General features: G+C 33.3%; 1 protein-coding gene across 2 annotated transcripts; it reads right to left on the bottom strand.

Annotated features, from left to right (window-relative positions):
* Nucleotides 1-1,630: 1,630 nt before the first annotated feature.
* Nucleotides 1,631-15,914, bottom strand: LOC148604715 (major facilitator superfamily domain-containing protein 8-like). 2 transcript variants are annotated; one of them, XM_088548627.1, is made up of 11 exons: nt 15,726-15,914; nt 14,473-14,532; nt 8,861-9,017; nt 8,313-8,556; nt 7,688-7,801; nt 6,499-6,705; nt 5,998-6,097; nt 5,327-5,461; nt 4,745-4,848; nt 3,659-4,140; nt 1,631-2,947 (listed from the first exon to the last, which is right to left on the bottom strand). In XM_088548627.1, exons 1-11 carry the CDS (start codon nt 15,758-15,760, stop codon nt 2,738-2,740), a joined length of 1,848 nt encoding a protein of 615 aa, XP_088404753.1. In that variant the 5' UTR covers nt 15,761-15,914; the 3' UTR covers nt 1,631-2,737. The 2 variants fall into 2 exon arrangements, with proteins under 2 accessions (XP_088404753.1, XP_088404754.1); XM_088548628.1 differs by lacking the exons at nt 14,473-14,532; nt 15,726-15,914 and adding an exon at nt 9,736-9,891.
* Nucleotides 15,915-21,490: the final 5,576 nt, after the last annotated feature.

The raw sequence follows: 21,490 nt of genomic DNA, 5'->3' as shown, positions 1-21,490 counted from the left end.
GTCGGTAGTGGATCAAGTTCGCAAGATTCAGTTTGAGATTTTAAAATAAGTTTTTCCTTCATACTGCGTGACTGGAATGAATTCACTGAGTTCATCTATTTGCGTGTTTTATTTTTTAAATTCATCTGAAGTAACTGTATTTGATTGTGTTATTGCCGCTAAGCTAATTATAGTTCTTATATCATCGATGTTATTGACGAAGAAGTCACTGAAATCTTAAGCTAGGTCTTCTGTAGAGGAAGAAGTTGGAAGGACGACCTCTTCCTTTCTACCGAGGTTCTTTGTCACTTTGAACAAGGTCTTTTGATATGTCGTCGTCGACACTCAGTTTATGTTTACCTCCATTTCCGTTCTTGATTTCGTTTTAAATGTTTAGCTTCATGAAGCTCTTATTTATTGTAAGTGGTTTTTCTGCTTTAGTATTCAAAATAACGGCATAATGTTCACGTGAGGTTTATCCAGGTGTGAGTTTAGGTTACTAACTATAATAATTGGTTTTTTTTTTCAACCGTTGCGTGTTGTGATAGAACTATTGGCCATTCGCCAAGGAAATCATTTGTTTTAAGACCTTTCTTTTGTGATGGCGGTGGTCTGTAAATGACTGAAAACTGCACTGTGTATTTATTTATAGCTTCATTACAGTCATTATGTTCAAATGTAGAAAAATGACCACCACTTGAAGAAGTCAGCATTTTGAAATATATGTTGGATTTGTAAATGATAGCAACACCACCTCCTCGCATCTTCCACGGTCGAGGTACTTGCCTTAATCGATATCCAGTATGGACCAGTTCTTTACTGAATGTTTTATCCATTGAATTATTAAGCCATGACTCTGTCATGGCAACAACATCAAAGTCATTCGAAATGATACAATCAAGATTAGCTAGATCTATTTTTTACTGATCTTGGATTTATAGAGCATACTTTAAGGTTTTTCTGACCTTTTGGTGTGTCAAGGGGGAGTTAAAACTTTACTTGCATGACACTATTGATATTGTATGTATTGGAGTTCATATTTGAGAAACGCTCACTCCCAATAAATGTCACAAAGTCTTGTGGTAAAAGTTGTAAATTATTCTGATTTACAAATTGTTACTATCCGAAGGTCTTCTCATTTTATTTTGACCACTTCTCTTTCGTCGTTAACTTTTTTGAAGTCCCAGTTGTTTAATTTGTTGCATTATAATAGTATTAGGTCAAAAGCCTTTGGCAATCTCTGATTTTCCAATATTGTACATAGTTGATCTTTCATACCAAAGTGTTCATCCATTACTACTGTAGGCTCAATTTACCTGTTTAGGATTTCACAATATATTCCACTTTTGTTTTTAAAATCCAATTTACTCCAAACGTACACAAATAATCCAAGTAATAATAGCAAAAGTCCAGTCTTGGATATTTTATGTTCACATCTGCCACGATAATTTCATCATTGACCATTTGGCATAAAATCCTGATATAAAAGTCTACTCCTGCAACACAGGAGGTCAGTACTCCGTTCCTACACAGGATGACAGTAAGTCAGATAAAAGATTGCCAGAAATACTCCAGCATTGCTGGAGTTATTTAAGATCCTTTTATGATATAAAGTTATGTTTCAGGCTTTAAATGTAACATGTACACGTGGTTTGCTATTGAATATATTTAATTTTAACAACAATACAATGAACAACAAAGAATATAACTAAACAAAACCGAAATTATTTGAGGAAAGACTGTTATCTTTTTTCCGTCTTTGAGGAAATAACCTCAATCACGTGGTGCACATTAAATAACCTGCATGGCAGGTTATTTTAAAGTGTGAACCACAGGCATTAAGGTTATTTCAAATAAACGAAATTTTTTATCCAATCAGAAATCGTGTTACATTCGAAACTATATTATTTTATGGTACATTTCTTCACAGAATGACTACATGCAGCACACCGTTTTTTGTACGTGGTTTTGTCGGTACTTTGTTTCAAGTAATATGATCTAATGGTTAAAATCAACTTCATAAATTAAATGGTTACCGTCATTAATACTGATAACATAAAACTACAGGATATATTCAGATTTTCAATTACGAATCAAGGTCTGACAAGGTGGTGTATATGTAATTTCTTAATATACCATTCCCAAATTACCTAATACTATTTCTTTAGAGACTTGCCATAATGTTAACTGACAAGGGGAAAGGGCTCCTCATTTCTGAGGGGTTCATGTTTTTTCAATTAGATATTAAAGGGATCATTTTTATAAAGAAAATGTAAATACGGGGCATATTTATGAAGAAAATTACATGAATTGAAAGGTTCATTTGTCATACCTTAATGTGTATATATACCCTATGAAATATATCTATGCATTTTTAAGGAGTCGTTGTTTATGCTTTTCTTCTGAGGTGTACCACCTTGCTATAGTCAAATTTTTATAACAAAAAAAATTCATTACCCCCAAGTATAATATTTGTGTAGTGAGCAAGCAAAGAAAAATAGGAGATGGTTGTTTTCTAAACGATATAATCTGTAATATGCGTTACCAATGAATCTGATGTAGGCTTACTTTCTTTTGAGCTTTGGTGCTGGAGATATTTTTTTTGTCTTGACTACTATCTCCAGAACCGAAATATAATTAAGTTCTTAAACCAGACAAGGACACATATAGCTGCATGTCAATATCACAGAAAGGCGGTTCAGTAAAGATCTCTACTATCATCGCTGTTTTGTGGATATTCTCCTGTCAGTTGTCACACTTAAACTGGCGCTTTCACTTCAGCAGAAAACTTAAAAGGAACCAGTCTTTTAAAAACACTAATAAACATCAGGATTGCAAGAAAAATAAAAATAATCATAGCCACAAATGTCACTCTGGGTCCATAGGCATTATAGACCTGGCTTACAAATATAGGTCCGACTGTCCGTGCTAAACTTCCTGATGCGGTTAGCCAACCCATCATTATGCCCTGAAATCAATAATAATAGCTTATCAATTTTAGTGGTAAAATACTTTTTATTCCACGATTTCGATTTTTGTCGTTATGTATGTAACAGTAATTAATAAAACATACCGAAATATTTAAGAGAATCAAATCTAAATAAATATAATTCTTGTGACAATTGACTTATAGAAATTGTAACTAATGTAAATCCGATATCGATGTCGTTTATCTAATCCACAATATAATTAATGATAGAAATACAGGACTTACTGGAACAACATTAAGATTTATAAACAGGAAAGAAAACAGTTTCCGACGATTGTAAAATGTCAGTCCCTGTAAGAATCAGACAGTAGGTGAAACATGGTATGAAAAAAACCACCATTTTGATAGTGCAATTTGACTATTTGCACCATCAGAATCAAGAAAAACTGACAAGATTTTCTATATCATGATGTACCATTGAGTTATAATTTTATTGAAATGCACTAAAATGAATATTATTCTATTTAAAAAAATTATGAGCAAATCAAATGATGCAGAGATCAAATAATGGTCTTTTCAAATAGAGATAGCATTCTTGAGTGATATTTTTTGTCAGATCGATGGGGTTTTGAAAATACGTTTTTGATTTTCCCATTTAGTCTGATTCTTACGAACACTAGCACTTCAATTCTTTTACTCTTGTCTGCTTAATAATTACCTAAGGTTTAGGTCTTAGTATTTTATAATTACCTGAGGTTTAGGTCCTAGTATTTTAGAATACAACGTATACGTCATTACATTACATGTAGGATAACCTATACAGATTAACAGACAACCCATAACAAACTGAGCAAACGTCACTATCGGGGTGTATGAACACCATTTATAACTGTCCGGACAACCTACTGCTTCTGCTTCTTTGGAACTGTTTTTATGTTTTTCAGTTGTTGTTAAATTGTGAGGAGATAAAGTACTCAAATAATTATAATCCGATTGTTCTAAATCTTCCATGTGAGATGATTCAAAGTATAAAATCTCAGTATCACTTTGGGGAATGTCTGATTGAGTAGAATTGTTTTGAGAATTTGATGACGTTTCCGCCAACTCTGTCGCATAAGCAGAATTCGATTGAGTTATAAATGATGAGAGATCTGTAGTTGTCCAACTTGTTGAGGTAGGGACTCGAGTCGTACTAGTAGAGTTCGGAGGTGGTGTTTCAACTGGTCCAATAGCTGAAATAGAAAGACAAATTATTAGTTTGGCTTTACAATTGTTACGATTAAACAGAGATATGGAAAACATTTTTTTTTTCAAAATGTACCTAGTACGTGCCTCCAGTACAAACAAGCCACATTCCATGACATATGCTTTTTCATCTAGTTGTGAGAATCGTAGGTTTCTACCAATATGGTCGAGGAATTATTGGCAGAACATTCAATCATATAATACAACATTTGATTGCAGACCTAAAACTGTTACTTGTAAAAAATGAAAGCTGAATATAAATAAAACAAATATACCAATGTGCTCGAACGTTTCGCATTCTTTTTTAATCAAGCCAATATAATTAAAGATTTTAATGTACCTTCATCTGAATTCGTATTTAAGCATCATATATTCTGAGCAGTACAGATTCACAATAAATCATTTTGTACCCACATGGTAATTAAAATGACCAATGAGTTACAATTAAATATGACCTGTGTAGGTTTTCATGTGTGCTTTTTTTTTAATTTCGCTTACTTGATTGTTTAATGCTAGAGTAATCAAGGGAACCAACATTTTAGCGGAAATCAAAAGAATGTAATGCACACATCGAATAGTTGAGGAACTTACTTGCTGTTTGATATGATGGATACTGACTTCCCCATGGCAGGTATACAAAAAACCCTAATAGACACATGATGAAACCACCAAGTAATATATATCTCTCATTTACTCTGAAAGAATAACAAGCTGAAGCAGTTACAAAGAGTAAAAAAGTAAAAAAGTAAAAGGCGTTTTATTATTATAATAGCAATGATATTAGTATTGTTTTCTCTGGAGGGGTGTTTTTGTTTGTTTTTTGTTATTTTGTTTGTTTTATTGGTTTTCTTTTAGTTTTTGATGTTTGTTTATTTTGTTTTTATATTTTTTTAATTATTTTTACATTTTATTGTTCTTTTATTGTCATTCTTCATATTGATTATTTTTGTAACATTTTGTTATGTTTTATATTATCATTTGTTTTACCTTGATATAACAAAAGAAACGCTAAAAGTTTCCATATGAAAATTACTATTTGTGCCCTGACATTTGATGTTCTAGGCAAGAATAATGTTTTACAAAGAAAAATAAATGTGACCGTATTTTTTGTGTGATTTCCATTCAAAACATTCAGGACTGTACTTTGTACGTGAAATAAATATAGAGTTTTACCTTTTAGAAAGAATTCTGATCCCAATGAATACAACTATTGAAACGAACCCACCAACACCCAGAATGATACCATTATACAGAGTGGCATTACTCTTAGTCCAAGAATACATGTGCATCGTTAACGGTGTACCAATACTGTAATAAAAATATACTACAAGATGTCATATAAATCACTTGCCAATGGTATAAATGATTTATCTAAGTTATATTATAATGTATGTATACGTTTATGTACTAAAATAATACAATGTAAAAGCGGTTTATATTTGATATTACCAATAGCAACATATATTTTAGTAAATGGTGAGTAATAAAAAATAACTGTACTGATAAAAAAAATACATACTACGATTCAATTATCTTAAAAAAGGAAGAGGTCATAATTTGAATTTCATTGCTCTTGTTGCATTATCTTTGTTGTTTTTATGTTTTCTTATGGTTAGTAAATAGGATCAGGTTTAGATACATATGTTAATGAAAATTTGAACTATAATTTTAACATAAATCCTTATCCCCTACACGTTCCTGCAACCTTGTCGTAAACTATTGTAGTTGAACGGATATAACATAATAATTATAACATGAACCCGGTCTTTCAGCCATAGCATTAGAACCAAACAAAGACATGATAAAGTTTTAAACTGCTTATAAATACATTTGCATCTACTTACGTTTCAAAAACGGCAAATATAAAAAGTATCACAAAGAATAGAGCAATAGACGATATGACAGCCAATGCATCAGGTTTATAGTCCGGAATCACACTCCTTTCTGAAAAAGTCATATATATTGGATCATAGTATTACTTGATATTGCATGATGATTCGAGGAATTTTAGATTTTTTTAATGAAACCCAGGCCAGACATTTTGAATTGAATGTAATTAGTGGTCTATGATAAGCAGAGTTCATACTAACATTACAGCAGGTATGGTGGTACAAAGTAATTTATTCGAAAGTATCAGAAATAATACTTCTATAGATATGTTATGGAACTTGACCAATAGTGTCAAGTGTATAGATGATTCCTGATTTAAAAACATTTTTTTTAATGGTTGTAATTAAGAAAAAGTGAAATTTTACAAGACCTTTTCCAGCAACACTCAAAATAGATAAACTAACTACATGTATAACGAAATATAACAAAATTACTACATAAAAATCATTTTATACCCAAACTAGATCCACCTTCTTGTACACTGAAATTCATGTCTTCATCATTATCAACATGGTGTTCACGGAACACAGCAAAAAGTAAAATAATGTTCATAATTCCTACTAAAGCACTAAGGATGGCCGGAGATGTGTAGAGATCTAGATGGAGGGATTCGATATGTACTGGACCGGGATAACCGATCGGTACCATGGCAATCTGTATAACTAAAAGTATATGAGGATCATACTACGTGCATAGCAAAAATCTCTGAAGATTAATTTTAGATTTATTCTGTCATTATGATTTTAGGCTTTGTCTGTAAGGGGTGGAGCTAACATTAACTCTATTGAAAATGCACCATTATTTTGTTAAATCGCTGAAGTCTCGACCAACGGGATTATGCGAAACTTCATATAACGCACGGTATGCGTCTACGTTAAAATTTAAACTATCACATCATAACTACATACGTCACTTCTGACATGAAGGTTTTGAGCAATTCATGTTTTAACAAAGGATCTACATATGAAAGACCTCTCTAACACTCCGCCCCTATAATTTGTATTATTTGGGACACAAGTTTGATATTTCAGAATTGTAAAAGAAAAAGAAAAGGGGGAAAAACAAATGTGCGATAAGAACCCAAATTGTTTTGTTCTTCCGGAAATGGCTCTTTCGAGTTGACATGGCCAGTCTAAGGCGAGGTCACGCGCGCTCGTCTCAATTCGTTCTCTAAACCAAGGACGTGTCTTTAAAATTCCAGCTTTATAGACATATTCAAAACAAAGGCGAGCGAAAATTTACGTCACTATATACCATGTTTCCACAAATGGCGGCACTCTTCAGGGGAAGCGAATAATTAAAATATATGCTTTCACAGTTCACTCATTACAGATCAAAGATTAGGTTATCTTTCACTTGTTAGAGAAATTATTGGTCTTTTCACTCGTGCTACCCTCCACTAGTGAAAAATACTTGAATTTCTTAAAGTCTGAAAGATAACCCGATCTTTAATCTTCAATCATGTAAGATCCTATTAATCTTATAACGATTTGATGTACAATTAATAGTGAGTTAATGCAATAGAAAGTTCAATAAGAGGTTGGAACATAGTTATGCATAATCAAAGACCGAACTCTGCTAAGTAAAATCATGACTATGTGATCTGCATGATTGTGTTTGGAAAATTTGCAAGAAAGAACTTACCCGGTCCAATAATAAATCCAACTGCTTGAAAGGCACTCATCGTTGCCATGGCTGCTGTCCTCTCTTTGAGGGTTGTTGCCCCTGAAACATACGACCTGACTACAGCTACATTGCCTAAAATGGAAGATTCAAAAATTTATTATAGACTCAAAACAGAAGTACCACATTCAACGGAGAAAGACATTGAAACAGTATGCACAAGTGACGGAATAACGCAAACTTTAAATCAGTCGGGAGGTATGTACTTTTAAATCAGTCGGGAAGTATGTAATTTTGCAATATATAAATTTGTTCCATCACGTATTACAGTTAGATACATGTATATCACATATCAGAAAGTGTAAGTTATCCCTTTATTCAGTTGAAATAATGAGATACAAATTCTGATAACGATCCATTAAATATTCCTTAATACACTTAAGATGCTGATAGTGTTTTGACTTAAATCGGATATTTGGATAGTCAATTTTTAAATATTTGTCATAAGATGAAAATGAATGCTAGAAATGGCTCACCAGCCAGCCGGAAGTGGCTCATAAATGTGACATATATGATACAAGTTAACTTCAAGTCAAAATGACACAAAACAGAAGTTGTACTGGCTTCATTTAAGTTCAATCTTTACCTGCACCAAATCCCACTAATGTCCTGGCTACAATGAGAGCCACAGCCTTATTTGACGGTAAACTCTCCAAATAAGAATATAATACATTGGCCACAACATTGATGAGCATGGAGACTACTAGTGGCTCTCTGCTCTTGTTCCTACAGCTAGCCCAAGCTCCAAACAATGGTGAGGCTATCAACTGTCCGACGCTGTAAGAAGCAACAACCCATCCAAGGAAATCTGTGTTTGCATTTGAGTCTAACTATAATTCAAACAATTTAACAATGAAACAACAACTTATGTTTAAAGTAAACATCCGTAACCGTTGGATTAAAACGTATGATTTGAGAGGAAACTTTCTTTATTCGTTACATTCATTTGTACAAAAGCAGTTTAACATGCTTGCGGAAAGACCATGACACATGTCAAAATAATATGCTGTTCTAGGGAACGAAGGCGAATATACTAAACTCAATGAGATATAAAGGTTCCCTATATATAGAATTAAAACATCATTATAGAATTGAATTGTATACGTCGAAAGCGATACACGAAAATAAACATACCAGTTGGAGATATGGCCATATGGATGACATACAAATGGAGAATGATACACTACTGAGAAACATTGTAAGGTACATGACACGGATGGAGCGCCATCTACTTTTATACTGGTTTGGTGGCTCCAGTATAGTACTCGGAGTTCCAACGACAGCATGGCCACTACAAAGAAATAAGATATGTAACTGTTAGAGTGAAATGTCATTTTAGTGCTTCTTTGGCGACTCATCAAAGTATTAGACACATTTGTAATTGTATAAACGTCTGGGCTTCTAGCCAGTTAATTGTTCTCAACTTGATGGCTATTTAGCTTTGGAAAACCCTAAAAATGGCCACCTCTGTATTTTCTTACTGGCAGCTGTTACCTGTCTAGTTAAATATTACTTTTTAAAGACATGTGTACAGTATCAGCATTCCAGTGTGTAACCTCGACCTGCAAATGCACGAGTTAACGTGGTCTAGTTCATCGTATTTCATGTATTTTTGCCTCATTCCTGTCCATTCATGTTGTGAATGTGTTCTGTGCACAGTGCTTTTTTATAGCATGCTATATTTGCAACTTATTTTAAATCATTAACATTTGTTCGTGAGATATTGAATATACACACCACAAAGAAGTATACTGTATTTGTTCTTCGCATGAATAACTTGAAAGTAATGATATTATTACTAATCCATTTTATGGGATTCTCCACCAAATTTAGTACCATAGTAGTGTAAGGGGGGTAGAAAAACAAATCATACTCCATAGGTCAAAAAGTCAGACAAATGGTTATATGAATTCATTTGTATTTTCATACGACTTAATTGGTCTTATTTACATTTCAAAACTACCCTTAACTATGTAAACACTCCTCGTGACACGTCTGGTATGTCCTACCTGTATACGGGGGCAGACCCGGGAGGGTATGTCCGCAATAGTCTATCTTTTTCATCATCCCCCATCGTTGTCCATAATTGATGTTATCATGATGTGATAGATAATCTCCGTCACATGATGACTGCATAATATTTACGGATGTGTTGACTGATTAATGAATCATATGTTTGTATTTGGTTACACCGACAAATACCACTGGACCATATCATGAGTAAAGTGGAGGTAATATATAAAATTGAAATATCAGGGATAAGTATCTTTTCGTAATCCAGAATATGGAAACAATTACACCCATAAATGAAAAGTAATAAGTAACCAACTTTTAGTAAATTGCTGTATTAACGTATTAAAAATTTGAATGTATTTTTATATTAATTGATATTTTTCAACTAGGGAGTTGAAAAATATTAAATAACCTGTTTATCGCTGTTTTGTTGAAGTGTAAGGTATTAGTTTTCTTTAATTTTCATTTTTTTTCTAACCTAAACATGTAAGTTTTATAAGCGCAGCAAAGTTTCCTTTCGGGACTACTTTTTCGGCGGTGTGCTACGTGACGTCACGTATATGTTGTACAGCTACTATTTACATAACCAGTCTTCTGTTTCATTTGGTTGTGCAGTCGAGCTTTTGAGATTAAAAAAAAGTGCATGAAATTGGAACTTTGCAAGAGTTATCGTTGGTGATTTGGTTTATTTTTTATTATTTTATTGGGAGGTGGTATGGTGTGTATCCGTCTTGTTTTTCTAGAAACTGTGGCACGTCGAGTTGCTCGAAAATTGGCACTCCCGTTCACACGAAAGGGGAACATGTAACAATACAGTATTTGGTAAAACACTGGGGAATGTTTACCACTTTCTAGGCCAAGCTAATTTCATCTTTTGTTTGATGTTTGTATTTAAATTAGTAGTTTAATATATGTGTATATATTGATGTGTTTTTTTATGTTATAAATTTTTATTGTGGTAAAATTTTCGCAATTTCATTAGTGTTGGTTGTATGTATACCCTGGTTTTGGTTGAAGGAGTCTGACATAAATAACAATATAGCATTTGATAAAATTACAAACACGATTGTCATGAATAAAAAAATAATTTCAGAAGTAGCACGTATTCTGATTGGATAACAAATTTCGTCCATCATCTCATAGACCAAATTTTGTAATGACTGTGACGTCATCAAACTTTTTTAATGACGTGCTCGTTGAAATTTTCAAGATTCTTAAGGTTCCACTATATAGATAGGTCACTGTAGATAACTTAATGATAATTTGTGGAAATAATGAAATTATTAAGACACTTAAACAAGCAAATCCAGCATTTTTTTCTGAAAAAAGTATATATTTTTTAAAACCTTACATTTTGGCGACAGATGAAAAAATAGAATGTTTTTTTTGTCATTAAAATCTGCAGCCATGGTAACATAATAAATAAATATATCAGTTTTCATAACAAATTTTTGGTGCATTCCCAAGATTAATTGTCAAAAAACAGGTGTTCTAAAATATCACATATGCACTTTAAAACTACCACATTAAGTAAGCGGGAATGGTATTATTGTATAAAAAAAAAACAAATAAAACGTGTTCATTTTTCTGCTCATTTGTCGAGGATTTTAAGTCTTGAAGATTGTGCGAAATTCTGCATTTTTGAAAAGCAGCCAGCCAGTTGGTGCAGGGAAGAGGTCCCAATCTTGCAAGGACCTGAATTTTTTCGGATAGATTAAAGCATGCATTTTTCACATCTTTACCTTCACAAGTATTACATCTATTTATGGACGAATGCTCTACTACCCATAATCAATATTTCCACCAATTTCGACCTTTTATATTTAATTTTTACAAAATAAGTCGGTTTTTTGTACGGAACAGTGCACCTCAATCCCTTCTATATAGTGCAACCTAAATTAAATTATAAGGAATGGCTGTTATATTTTTCGGTTTTTTAAAAATAACCTCAATACCCGTGATGCACACATGTAGTGCATCACTTGATTAAGATTATTTCAAATAGATAAAAAAAAATATAAAAATCATAAAAAATTCAAGAACTTGGTGGTTTGAAATATTTTTAATGAAATAAAGAAGAGATTTGAAGTACAGGACTTTGGTCTCTTACTGCCGAGTTTTGCAATGCTTTTATTTAAAATTTCATGGTAATATGCCTTTTAATTGCAACTTACAATAAATTGAAAGATATGCAAAGATGGAGTTCCATTTGGAGCAGACTAGACAACGTATAAGAGAACAAAAGTATAAACATACATCCATACATTATATACAGATACATACATGTACGATATAAATTATCCACTTAGTTAGTTTGAAAGGTAATCGTACACCACTACACATTTTTCAAGATATCTTTTTTTTCAAATAAAAGTCTGTAAGTTTTTTACACATTCACACATTACAATATAATATCATTCCATTCTATATTCTCTTGGTTTTTGAGTTTAGTATTGTGATATAAATGTATAACGGACACGAAGATTTGGAAATCATTATTATCAGAAATAAAAAAGTAATGAAATCAATGAAATTTATTTTCCAAAACCATCATTACAAAGTTGGTCTATAGCAGAATACTGGACCAGCACCTAGTTTCAATTTATAGCATGGTCAGATGCGTTATTCAAATAAACTTTGAGCCCTGAGGGCGAGAAGTCTGGGTAAGTGAGTGAGGGTTTTTTTTAACATCCTTGAATATCCTGTCAAGTCTCGCACGGACGGGATTTGCATAACTACGGGGTTTTTAACGTCATTGACTACTGTTGCGAATCTCGCACGGACGGCAGGATTTTAATTAGTGAGTGAGGGGTTTTTAACGTCCTCGACTACCCTGTCGTGTCTCGCACGGACGGTATTAATTTGAATGACGATGGTGATTGGGGATTGTTAACGACCTTGAATACCAATACAGACCTCTCATGGTCGATGTTAGTGGTTAGTAGAACCAATTAGTGTTGGTGACGGAGCCTAGCCTTCAGGATACTACTCCTACAACGTAAGAGGTTGGAATTCCGTTCCTCCATACCCCAACCTTATACTTCCGAGCGCCATACTTGCATACCGCTTGTTCCGACGTTCTTTGAAATCGGCAGAATTATAGTAAAATATTTACCTTTTAAAACATTTGATACAGTTTCTTTACCATAACACGGGAGAAGGTGAATAAACTCAAGAAGAACAAATGACCTTTCTGATTAGAAAATCCAGCAATCATGGAAATTTTTTGTAAAAGCAGTTGAATTGAACTGCACAATTGGTTTTTAGCTTTTTGAATGTGTAATTCCGGTTGATAAAATTACAGATTTTAAAATTTGCGAAACGAACATATTAAATTAACCAAAGAATTGCCTTTACCAACTTTGAAGTCGGTTTTGTCAAAAATATATTGTATCAGTGATCTAATTCAAAATGGCTGGTCACTTTGATAATTGTCTTCATTACAAATATTTTCTAGGTATTTAACAAAAAATTAGGATATTTATCGCTTGATTTCCGGAAGGTTAAACTTCTCTTATGTAAATATTTTAAAACATGTTAAGCGAATTCTTTCAACATGTCAGATGCTGGAGGTTAGGATGGCACCAAGTCAGAAAATAGCTTGACAGACAACCTCTAGCACTGCTGGAGTATCGGGAACCTAACCGAAGAACTGTGTAGATGTTCTGGCCAACACACACACCCCACGTGAGTCTGGGAGCGTTTTCCAACTCTGTCTGGGAAGTACGTCTACGGAAGAGTGTCATTTTTTATTTGAATAACGTGGAAGGTGGTACTATATACGTTTTGTGACATGGATTGACCACTCCCATTGATCGATAATTGACCAATGAAAGATATACAGGCACGGGGTAACTCGTCCTCTCGTTCCGCGCGGAGTCATTTTTGACAGAGGCGGAGTTGTCCATGTGCAATATTTATGCTTACATTTATTACGGAATAAGAGCATGAGCGACCCGTGCCTGTATATCTCTCATTGGTCAATTATCCATTAATTGGTGTGGTCACAAATTATTGATAGGCCCCGCCTTCGTCTTCCTCTCATATTTATTTCGGAAAAAGAACAAAGAAATAACCTCAATTCATGTTACAGTGGAACTTCAGGCGCGTAGCTGAGGCCAAATTGAAGTGTAGGCAAAATTACGGCAGGGGGTCTGGGGGCCGCTTAAGGCCCTCAGCGGGTCCAGGGCGGAGCCCCCCCTCCCCCCCCCCGAAGCTCCGCGGAGACAGCGTTTTAGAGCATCATTTATGCCTCTCCTGGATCTATTTTATCTCCAAAAAAAATTGGCAAAATTTAGTGCAGGCAAAAGCTTTTTGTCTAACGGCAGCTACGCGCCTGAACTTGAACCATGCAATCCATTTGAACTTTAATGGGTGACCTTTATGAAGTTTAAACATCAACCTAGTATACGAAATTGCAGATAATGTGTTATCGTTTATCAAATTATTCCAGAGCATGACTATTTTCGCTCTCAGATAGTTTCCATAAGAACTCTTCCCAGCTCGTTATACATCATAATACTTTGTGTACTGTTTCGTACTCTATTTTTAATTGGAGGGATACACGGTTTATCATTTACGTGAAATTCACATGAACTGGGAATCATTTTTAAAAAATCACGTGAGTTTTAGTTTGATTTAAACAAATTTCATGTGAAATCTGTCAAATGTTAATTTTTCTATTCAAAAGAAAAATTAAATGGAAATGTTATTTTAAAATATATTTTACTTACTTGGTATGATGGCCATTCTCAGTTGGGGTCTGTGGTTTTAAGTCAATGTCATAAGAAATTCTAAAACAAAAAAAGACATGATAATTAGACGAGAATACAAAGAATGTTTCCTCCAAAAAAAGGTCTGAAGTATGATAATATGCAGGATTGTTATCCGTGTTTATGTGTATGGGTCTATGTCACAGCTAATGAACCAAGCGCAGTAGTCAGACTTGCCTGACCCGAATTATTTACTTTAAGCAAATTATCACTGATGCTTTATTCCTTGTATTACATATGGTATAACTTCTTGGTGCTAGATTGGGCTTCTTATTCCGACATTTTTGGTTTTGAGTACTACTTGTATACATTTTATTCTTGATCTTCCTATGTATTTGATTCTAATGCGGGCTGATGAGAGGGTACTTCATGAAATACGTGTTCAGCATATCGAAATTTGCCGTATTGATATGAATTTATACAAACATACACAGCGTACAGTGTTCAGTCAGGACGTGATTCATAAAAAAATAACTGATAACAAACATGTACATGTGTCATCATGCGTGCACATTTTGTACTTTTTGAGGGTAGTGTATATTTTATCAGGAGTTTATTCAGAACAAGATTGTGACACTGATCGAGAATTTTAAAACCCAGAATTTTAAAGGCAATACGAGTTAACATTTTAACAAGTTATTTCCTATAGTTGTTCGTACCTATGACTTAAATATGAATATTTGTTTCAAAGAACAATAACATGCAAGCAGCCAATATGACCATTTTATTACTTCCTGGATTTCCTGGCGACAATCAATATTCAAAACGGAATTTTGCTGTTAATTATCAGTAGTATGGTATTATATGTGATGGGTTCCTTTTCTGTCCGAACAGCGGTTTCCTTTATTTAAGATCCGAACAGCGGTTTCCTTTATTTAAGATCCGAACAGCAATTTCCATTACGGTAAACATTTTGATATAACAAATGCAACCCTCTTTACGCCAACGGAAAAGCTGAGAAACCCATACCTTAGTCAAATTATTGGTTACACGAACACAAACAAAGTGAATGGTCTCATCACTATGAACTAACCTTGCTATTCGTATGTAAATAATTTATCTGTATTCAACCTTCTGAAGATGTTTATATTTTAATTCGAAAGTTATCGCCAAACAATCCAACTCCATGAGGACACATTAACAAGAGCACGTTCACAGGCTCGTTTGTTTACCAATAATAATAACAACGTAATAACAATTATAGCCGTACTTACGTTCTGATGTATTTTAACTCTATTTCGTCCTTCATGCCGTATCATCCTGCTCTTCGTAGATAAAGTAATGATTACATCCTGTCAATATTACACAGAATTGTCTAATTTCAACAGTTAATCACCAAATACTGCAAATACCCTCAAGCAGTTTTAGTCCCTCGTTAAATTTTGTCCATATGAAAGTATTATCTTATCAGCCGAAATATTTTCGATCTGTGTACTCGCTAACATGGTTATTATCATTTATAATATACTTCAAGTTGAACTCATTTTCAGAAACTCTGTCAACGTTGAACTCGGAAGAGTTAGTTTTTATTCGTCTTTAGATAGGCTTGTTTTTTATGGATTAATTTGACGTAAATAAAAGAAAAGCGTCCAATTTTACAACTTCTCAACAACAAACTGACCAGTTAAAAAAAAACGGGTCAAAAGGATATTAACGAGAGATGTTAGGACCTTAGTAACAGATTTTAGTGCTCAAGAAAAATGAGGAGGGGATTATGAATTATTTTCTGAGATATTATTTTTTGTTTTTTGTTTTTTTTTGTTTTGTTTTTCATTTTACTTTTTTGCTTTTTGTTTGTTTTTTGTTTTTTTTTTATTGCCTTTTGCAGACATTTATTTTACGTAACTTAAAGCCGAAAAAATATGTTTTACTTAAATATAGGGTTAAACCTAGTAAAAACTGATAGTAAAACTGATAATTTTATTTTCACATTGCTGATGATAATTTGTTTCTTTCTAAAAAAAAATGGAAACCTAGTTTACACAATACCGATCAGTAATGAAGTTGTTACTGTTTATTGAAACATCTGAGATTTATCTTTCAGCAATCGTGCATCAATGACGTAATAATTGGTTTCATGGTGTTGTTTGCTAACCAGGGGTTAATGAGGAAGTTTATGTGACCGAATACTGGGATAAATTTAGAACTGTGTCCATATCACGATTTAAAATGTCATAATTAAGATGTTATATAATCTAAGCTGCTATTAGAGTATCAGTAATAATTAAACTCGAAAATGAGACTAGACAAAGTTTTCTTATACCTATATGAATGCACATCGAGTATTAGGTATTCATTTCATTCTCGCAAATTACATAAAGCGTACAGCGAATGAATCGATTGTAAATACCCATGTAAGCAGCTACGAAAATATTTCGCTGACGATGTAGAAATCATGCAATGCTAAAAGAGGTCAAAAGTGATCAATAACTGACTGTGATCCCTGACTGCATTATAAATATGGTTATGGAATGTGGTTTTGTCGACCTATCAATGTCTTTCTTTTACAGCTTGATAAACCGGAACAGACTTATTAAGATTTCTACATTGAAGTAATGTACACCAGTCAACTTGAATACATCAACGTTTTCTTAATTATGTGTTTGAGGGAGTGATTATTATTTCTTTGGTTCATGAATTAGCTTTGTTTTTTTGTTTGATTATATTTGTTCTTACGAACATTTGTTTTTGTTTTGTTTTGTTTTGTTTTGTTTTGTTTTGTTTTTGTTTGTTTGTTTCTTTCTTTTTTTCCTTAATATTACTCAATATGTTACATATGCCATTTTCCATGTACGGTACATACCACTTCCGTTCTATGTACATAATATATTGGCGTGTTATTGCTTGCAGCTATTGGTCAGTACTTGTATAGAATATACACTATTTGGGGGATATTTAAACCAATGCACTAACAACGTCTCCACAAGACTTCTGTGCACTGAAAAAATCAAAATTGCGACAATTATGAAGGCTTGAGTAGATCTTGTTATAATAGTGAATATGAAATACGCGGAATTCACAGAGGTTAATAATAGTTCGTAATCATCATTATCTTTATTACAAATACAGTACATAAATAAGAAGAAATAAATAATAACACACTACTAAGGAAAAACATTTTTGAAAACATCGCATACTCACATGAAATGTCAAAAAAAGAGTTTACTGTCTTCTTCCGATTCAAACAAAGTAACAAGAGTTAAACCGCACCACGACAATGCATAGATCAAATATCTTTCTTTTACTTCGAAATAACCTCCGCTCATATATTTCATTTAGATAAGTTTTAAACGGGCATCTTCCAACAGGGTTTAAGTGGTGTAGATGCTAAGTTGTAAAGATTTTTTTTTCACATAAAAATATGTAACTATCCGGGCTGAATTATAGTCTACTATAGTGTGTAAAATATCAGGATTATGCGCATGTGTTATATTATAACAAGAAAAAGCATATTACATATCATAAACTCAACTTAAGAATGCTTCTTCTACTTGAAAGCATCATTGCTTGATCTTTGCATCCCTGGTCTAAAATAGATTGTTAGAAAAATGAAGTTTTTGACAGCGTTATCAGTGCATTTTAATGAGAGAAAAAAAGAACACAATTCACTGAAGTGATATGGAAAACCTTGTCTTTCTTCATTGATTCTGTTGTTGCAAATATTAGAAGTCAAATTAAACTTTCAAAATATTGTTTTTTCATCAATTTAGATCGAAGATCAGAATTGATTTAGCAGTCGCCAGGGCCTGTAAGATTGTAAAGCCTGTTAGCATCTAGAACTATATCTTACACCGCCGCAAGAAGTTTGGTCCATTGGTATGCCCCCTTTAAGTTGAAATGCAAACCCTTAATTAGGCCCCCTTTACAGTTACTTCTAAAATATCAAGTCATTTACGCCACACAACAAAACCAGTCAAGAACTTTTATTCCGGACTAAATATGCTGATAAATTTAGTTTGAATCAACAACGATCAAATAATCAAAGTACTGAAGCACTGAGTCAATGAAGCCTTCTTAGTATGCTCTGCTTCTTGCTGCACAATCACATTTCTAATCATAAAAAAGGATTGTAATATTTTAGGGAAAGTAATATTTTACCATTCTTTCTTTTAGACCATTTATTAGCTGAGCAGCCATGGCTTCTTGAGTTGACAAAACGAATGGGGGAAAATGACCCACAACCTTTTCTTACTTTTCAAACACAGATTTGACAATACACATTAAAAAACATACATGTTAATTCACTCTTCCATGTTATTTTTTTTTTTTTTTTTTTTTTTGGGGGGGGGGTTTGTTTTTTTTATCACTTCACTACAAAGCTTTTGCTTTTACTTATCATAGAACTGAAGCAAATATTTATTCAGCTCCAAGTTCTCCCTTAGTCATACATGGACAAAGACTCTTTAGTTAAACCACTGTAGAATCCTATGTTCCTGTGTCAAAGCATTTAAATTGCCATTTCTGCTGTCTAATTACTTTCAAAATGAATTATGACCATACAATCAGACCAAAGCATCAACATAGCAGTTCACCCAAAACCAAGGTTCTTTCATCTCTACTACATGTAAATAGAGTTACTAACAGAGTCATAAACTGGAGTAGCCCTGAGAGACGCAAAAAGGGTATTCAAGACTGTGATAGAAACAATCTGTATTTTTCATGTCATTCAAACAACTTGTATCTCCCAGTACTAATGAACCCCATATATTTGTTTAATGGCTAAATCAGATAATTAGCAAGTCCCATCCATATTAAATGCAATGGTGTCAAAATATTCTAAATAAACAGAAACTGAAAACTTTTGGTTATTAACATTTTTACTATCTATTCTAAACTTAGACAAAAACAAGTACGTTACAGTTTTCAACAAGTGTTGTTAATTGTAAATATGTGTATATGTATTAAGATGACAAACAATGATATGAGTACATCTATTGAAACTAGGTTTTGTACTGTTTACAAGTAACACACTGTAAATTGCTGTTGAAATGGCACCTATGTAAATAGTTAAAATGGCACCTGGTTAAAATGGCACTTATTTTCTATTAAAATGGTTTAATACTGTATTTTTTTTTAAATAAATTAGAAATGCCATATAGACCCAACCAATGAAGAATAAATGTTTATTTTCATTAAACATACCAATGTGGAGTAACATTCACACACACACACACACACATTTAGTCATAAATATTACCAATAAAATATTTTTATTATTTATTTTGAAGGGGGGACAAATCCAATTGCAACAACTGGAGAGGAATAACTCTTTTGTCCATTCCTAGTAAAATCCTATGCAGTATAATCTTACAAAGAATGAAAGAAGAGATTGATAGCAAGCTGAGAGATGAACAAGCTGGATTTAGACAAGAACGATCATGTGTCGACCAGATTGCTACACTCAGAATAATTATTGAGCAAACGATCGAATGGCAGTCATCCCTATATCTAAACTTTATTGACTTCCAGAAAGCATTTGACAGCATAGATCATCAGGTCTTGTGGAACATTCTAGGACACTATGGGATTCCACCTAAGATTATTTCCATGATTAAGTTACTGTATGAAGAATTCTCTTGTCAGGTCATACATGCTGGTACATTGACGGATCCTTTCCCTGTAACAACTGGCGTAAGGCAAGGATGCATTCTCTCTCCCCTTTTCTTTCTCATAGTCATCGACTGGATAGCAACAACAGCTTACAACGACCCTCATGGTATACAATGGACACTAACATCTCGTCTAGAAGACCTCGAATTTGCAGACGACATATGCACACTATCGCATCGTCTTCAAGATTCCCAACACCAGGTCAACCATCTCGAAGAAACAGCTAAAAGAACAGGATTGTATATCAACACAGCCAAAACCAAAGTCATGAGAATCCAACAAAACCAGATGGATCCAATATTGGTAAATAACCAACAGATAGAGAATGTAGATAAATTTACGTACCTTGGAAGTGTCATGAGTACAACTGGAGGCACTGACGAAGATGTACAAGCCAGAAAGATGAAAGCATTACAGGCTTTTTCCATTCTAAAGCCAGTATGGAAAAGTAGAACGCTGAGAACGGCTACTAAGATCAGAATTTTCAACAGCAATGTTAAGTCTGTCCTGTTATATGGTTGCGAGACCTGGAGAGAAACAGAAAACACCATGAAATCTATACAAGTCTTTGTTAACAAGTGCCTAAGAAATATACTGAATATCAGATGGCCAGAAAAAATAACAAACAAGAAACTCTGGCAAAGAACAAAACAACAACCAATAGAAAACACCATTCGAACCCGAAAATGGAAAGGGATTGGTCATACTTTAAGGAAGAACAATAAAAACACTACAAAGCAAGCTTTAGATTGGAATCCTCAAGGGCAAAGAAAAAGAGGAAGACCAAATAACACCTGGAGGAGGGGTTTGAACTCTGAACTGAAGAGAGTAGGACTAACGTGGAAGAATTGTAACACCATCGCCCAAAACCGAAGCGAATGGAGAGAAACTGTAGTCGCCCTATGTCCACCCATGGTCGAAGTGGAATAAATCATAAATCATTTATTTTGAAGAGCTGATTTCATTAAAAAAAGGAAATATTATGCAAGTTTTCATTGCACATTCATAAAGTAAATTAGTCTGGGATTATGGTTTATGGCTTTGCTAATTACATATAATTTATGGCTTTGTTTATTTGATAGGCGATACAGGTATTATTATAATTATTCAATCATTTCACTACTTAAATTACCATCTTGATATGTCCTGATATCCAAATTACTTTTATAAAATTTAGAAGTTTTATAAGATTATTTACAAAGTAATAAATGTGCTATTTACTTCTGTACTTTAATCTAGTTTTTATCTGTGATAAATTTCAAATCTTATTTTTTGGTATTTCATTTAATTTCACAAATTATTTTTTTTGCGTTATATATTTTCCCATATTTATAAATAATTCAATGAAAATAATAAGATATGTGAACAC

Source organism: Perna viridis, chromosome 10 (genome assembly GCF_037379345.1).
Source record: "Perna viridis isolate PV_CMFRI_1.1 ecotype Kerala chromosome 10, ASM3737934v1, whole genome shotgun sequence".
Lineage (NCBI taxonomy): Eukaryota > Metazoa > Mollusca > Bivalvia > Mytilida > Mytilidae > Perna > Perna viridis.
The sequence above is the reverse complement of the archived record's forward strand: the minus strand, read 5'-3'. Positions and strand labels throughout refer to the sequence as shown.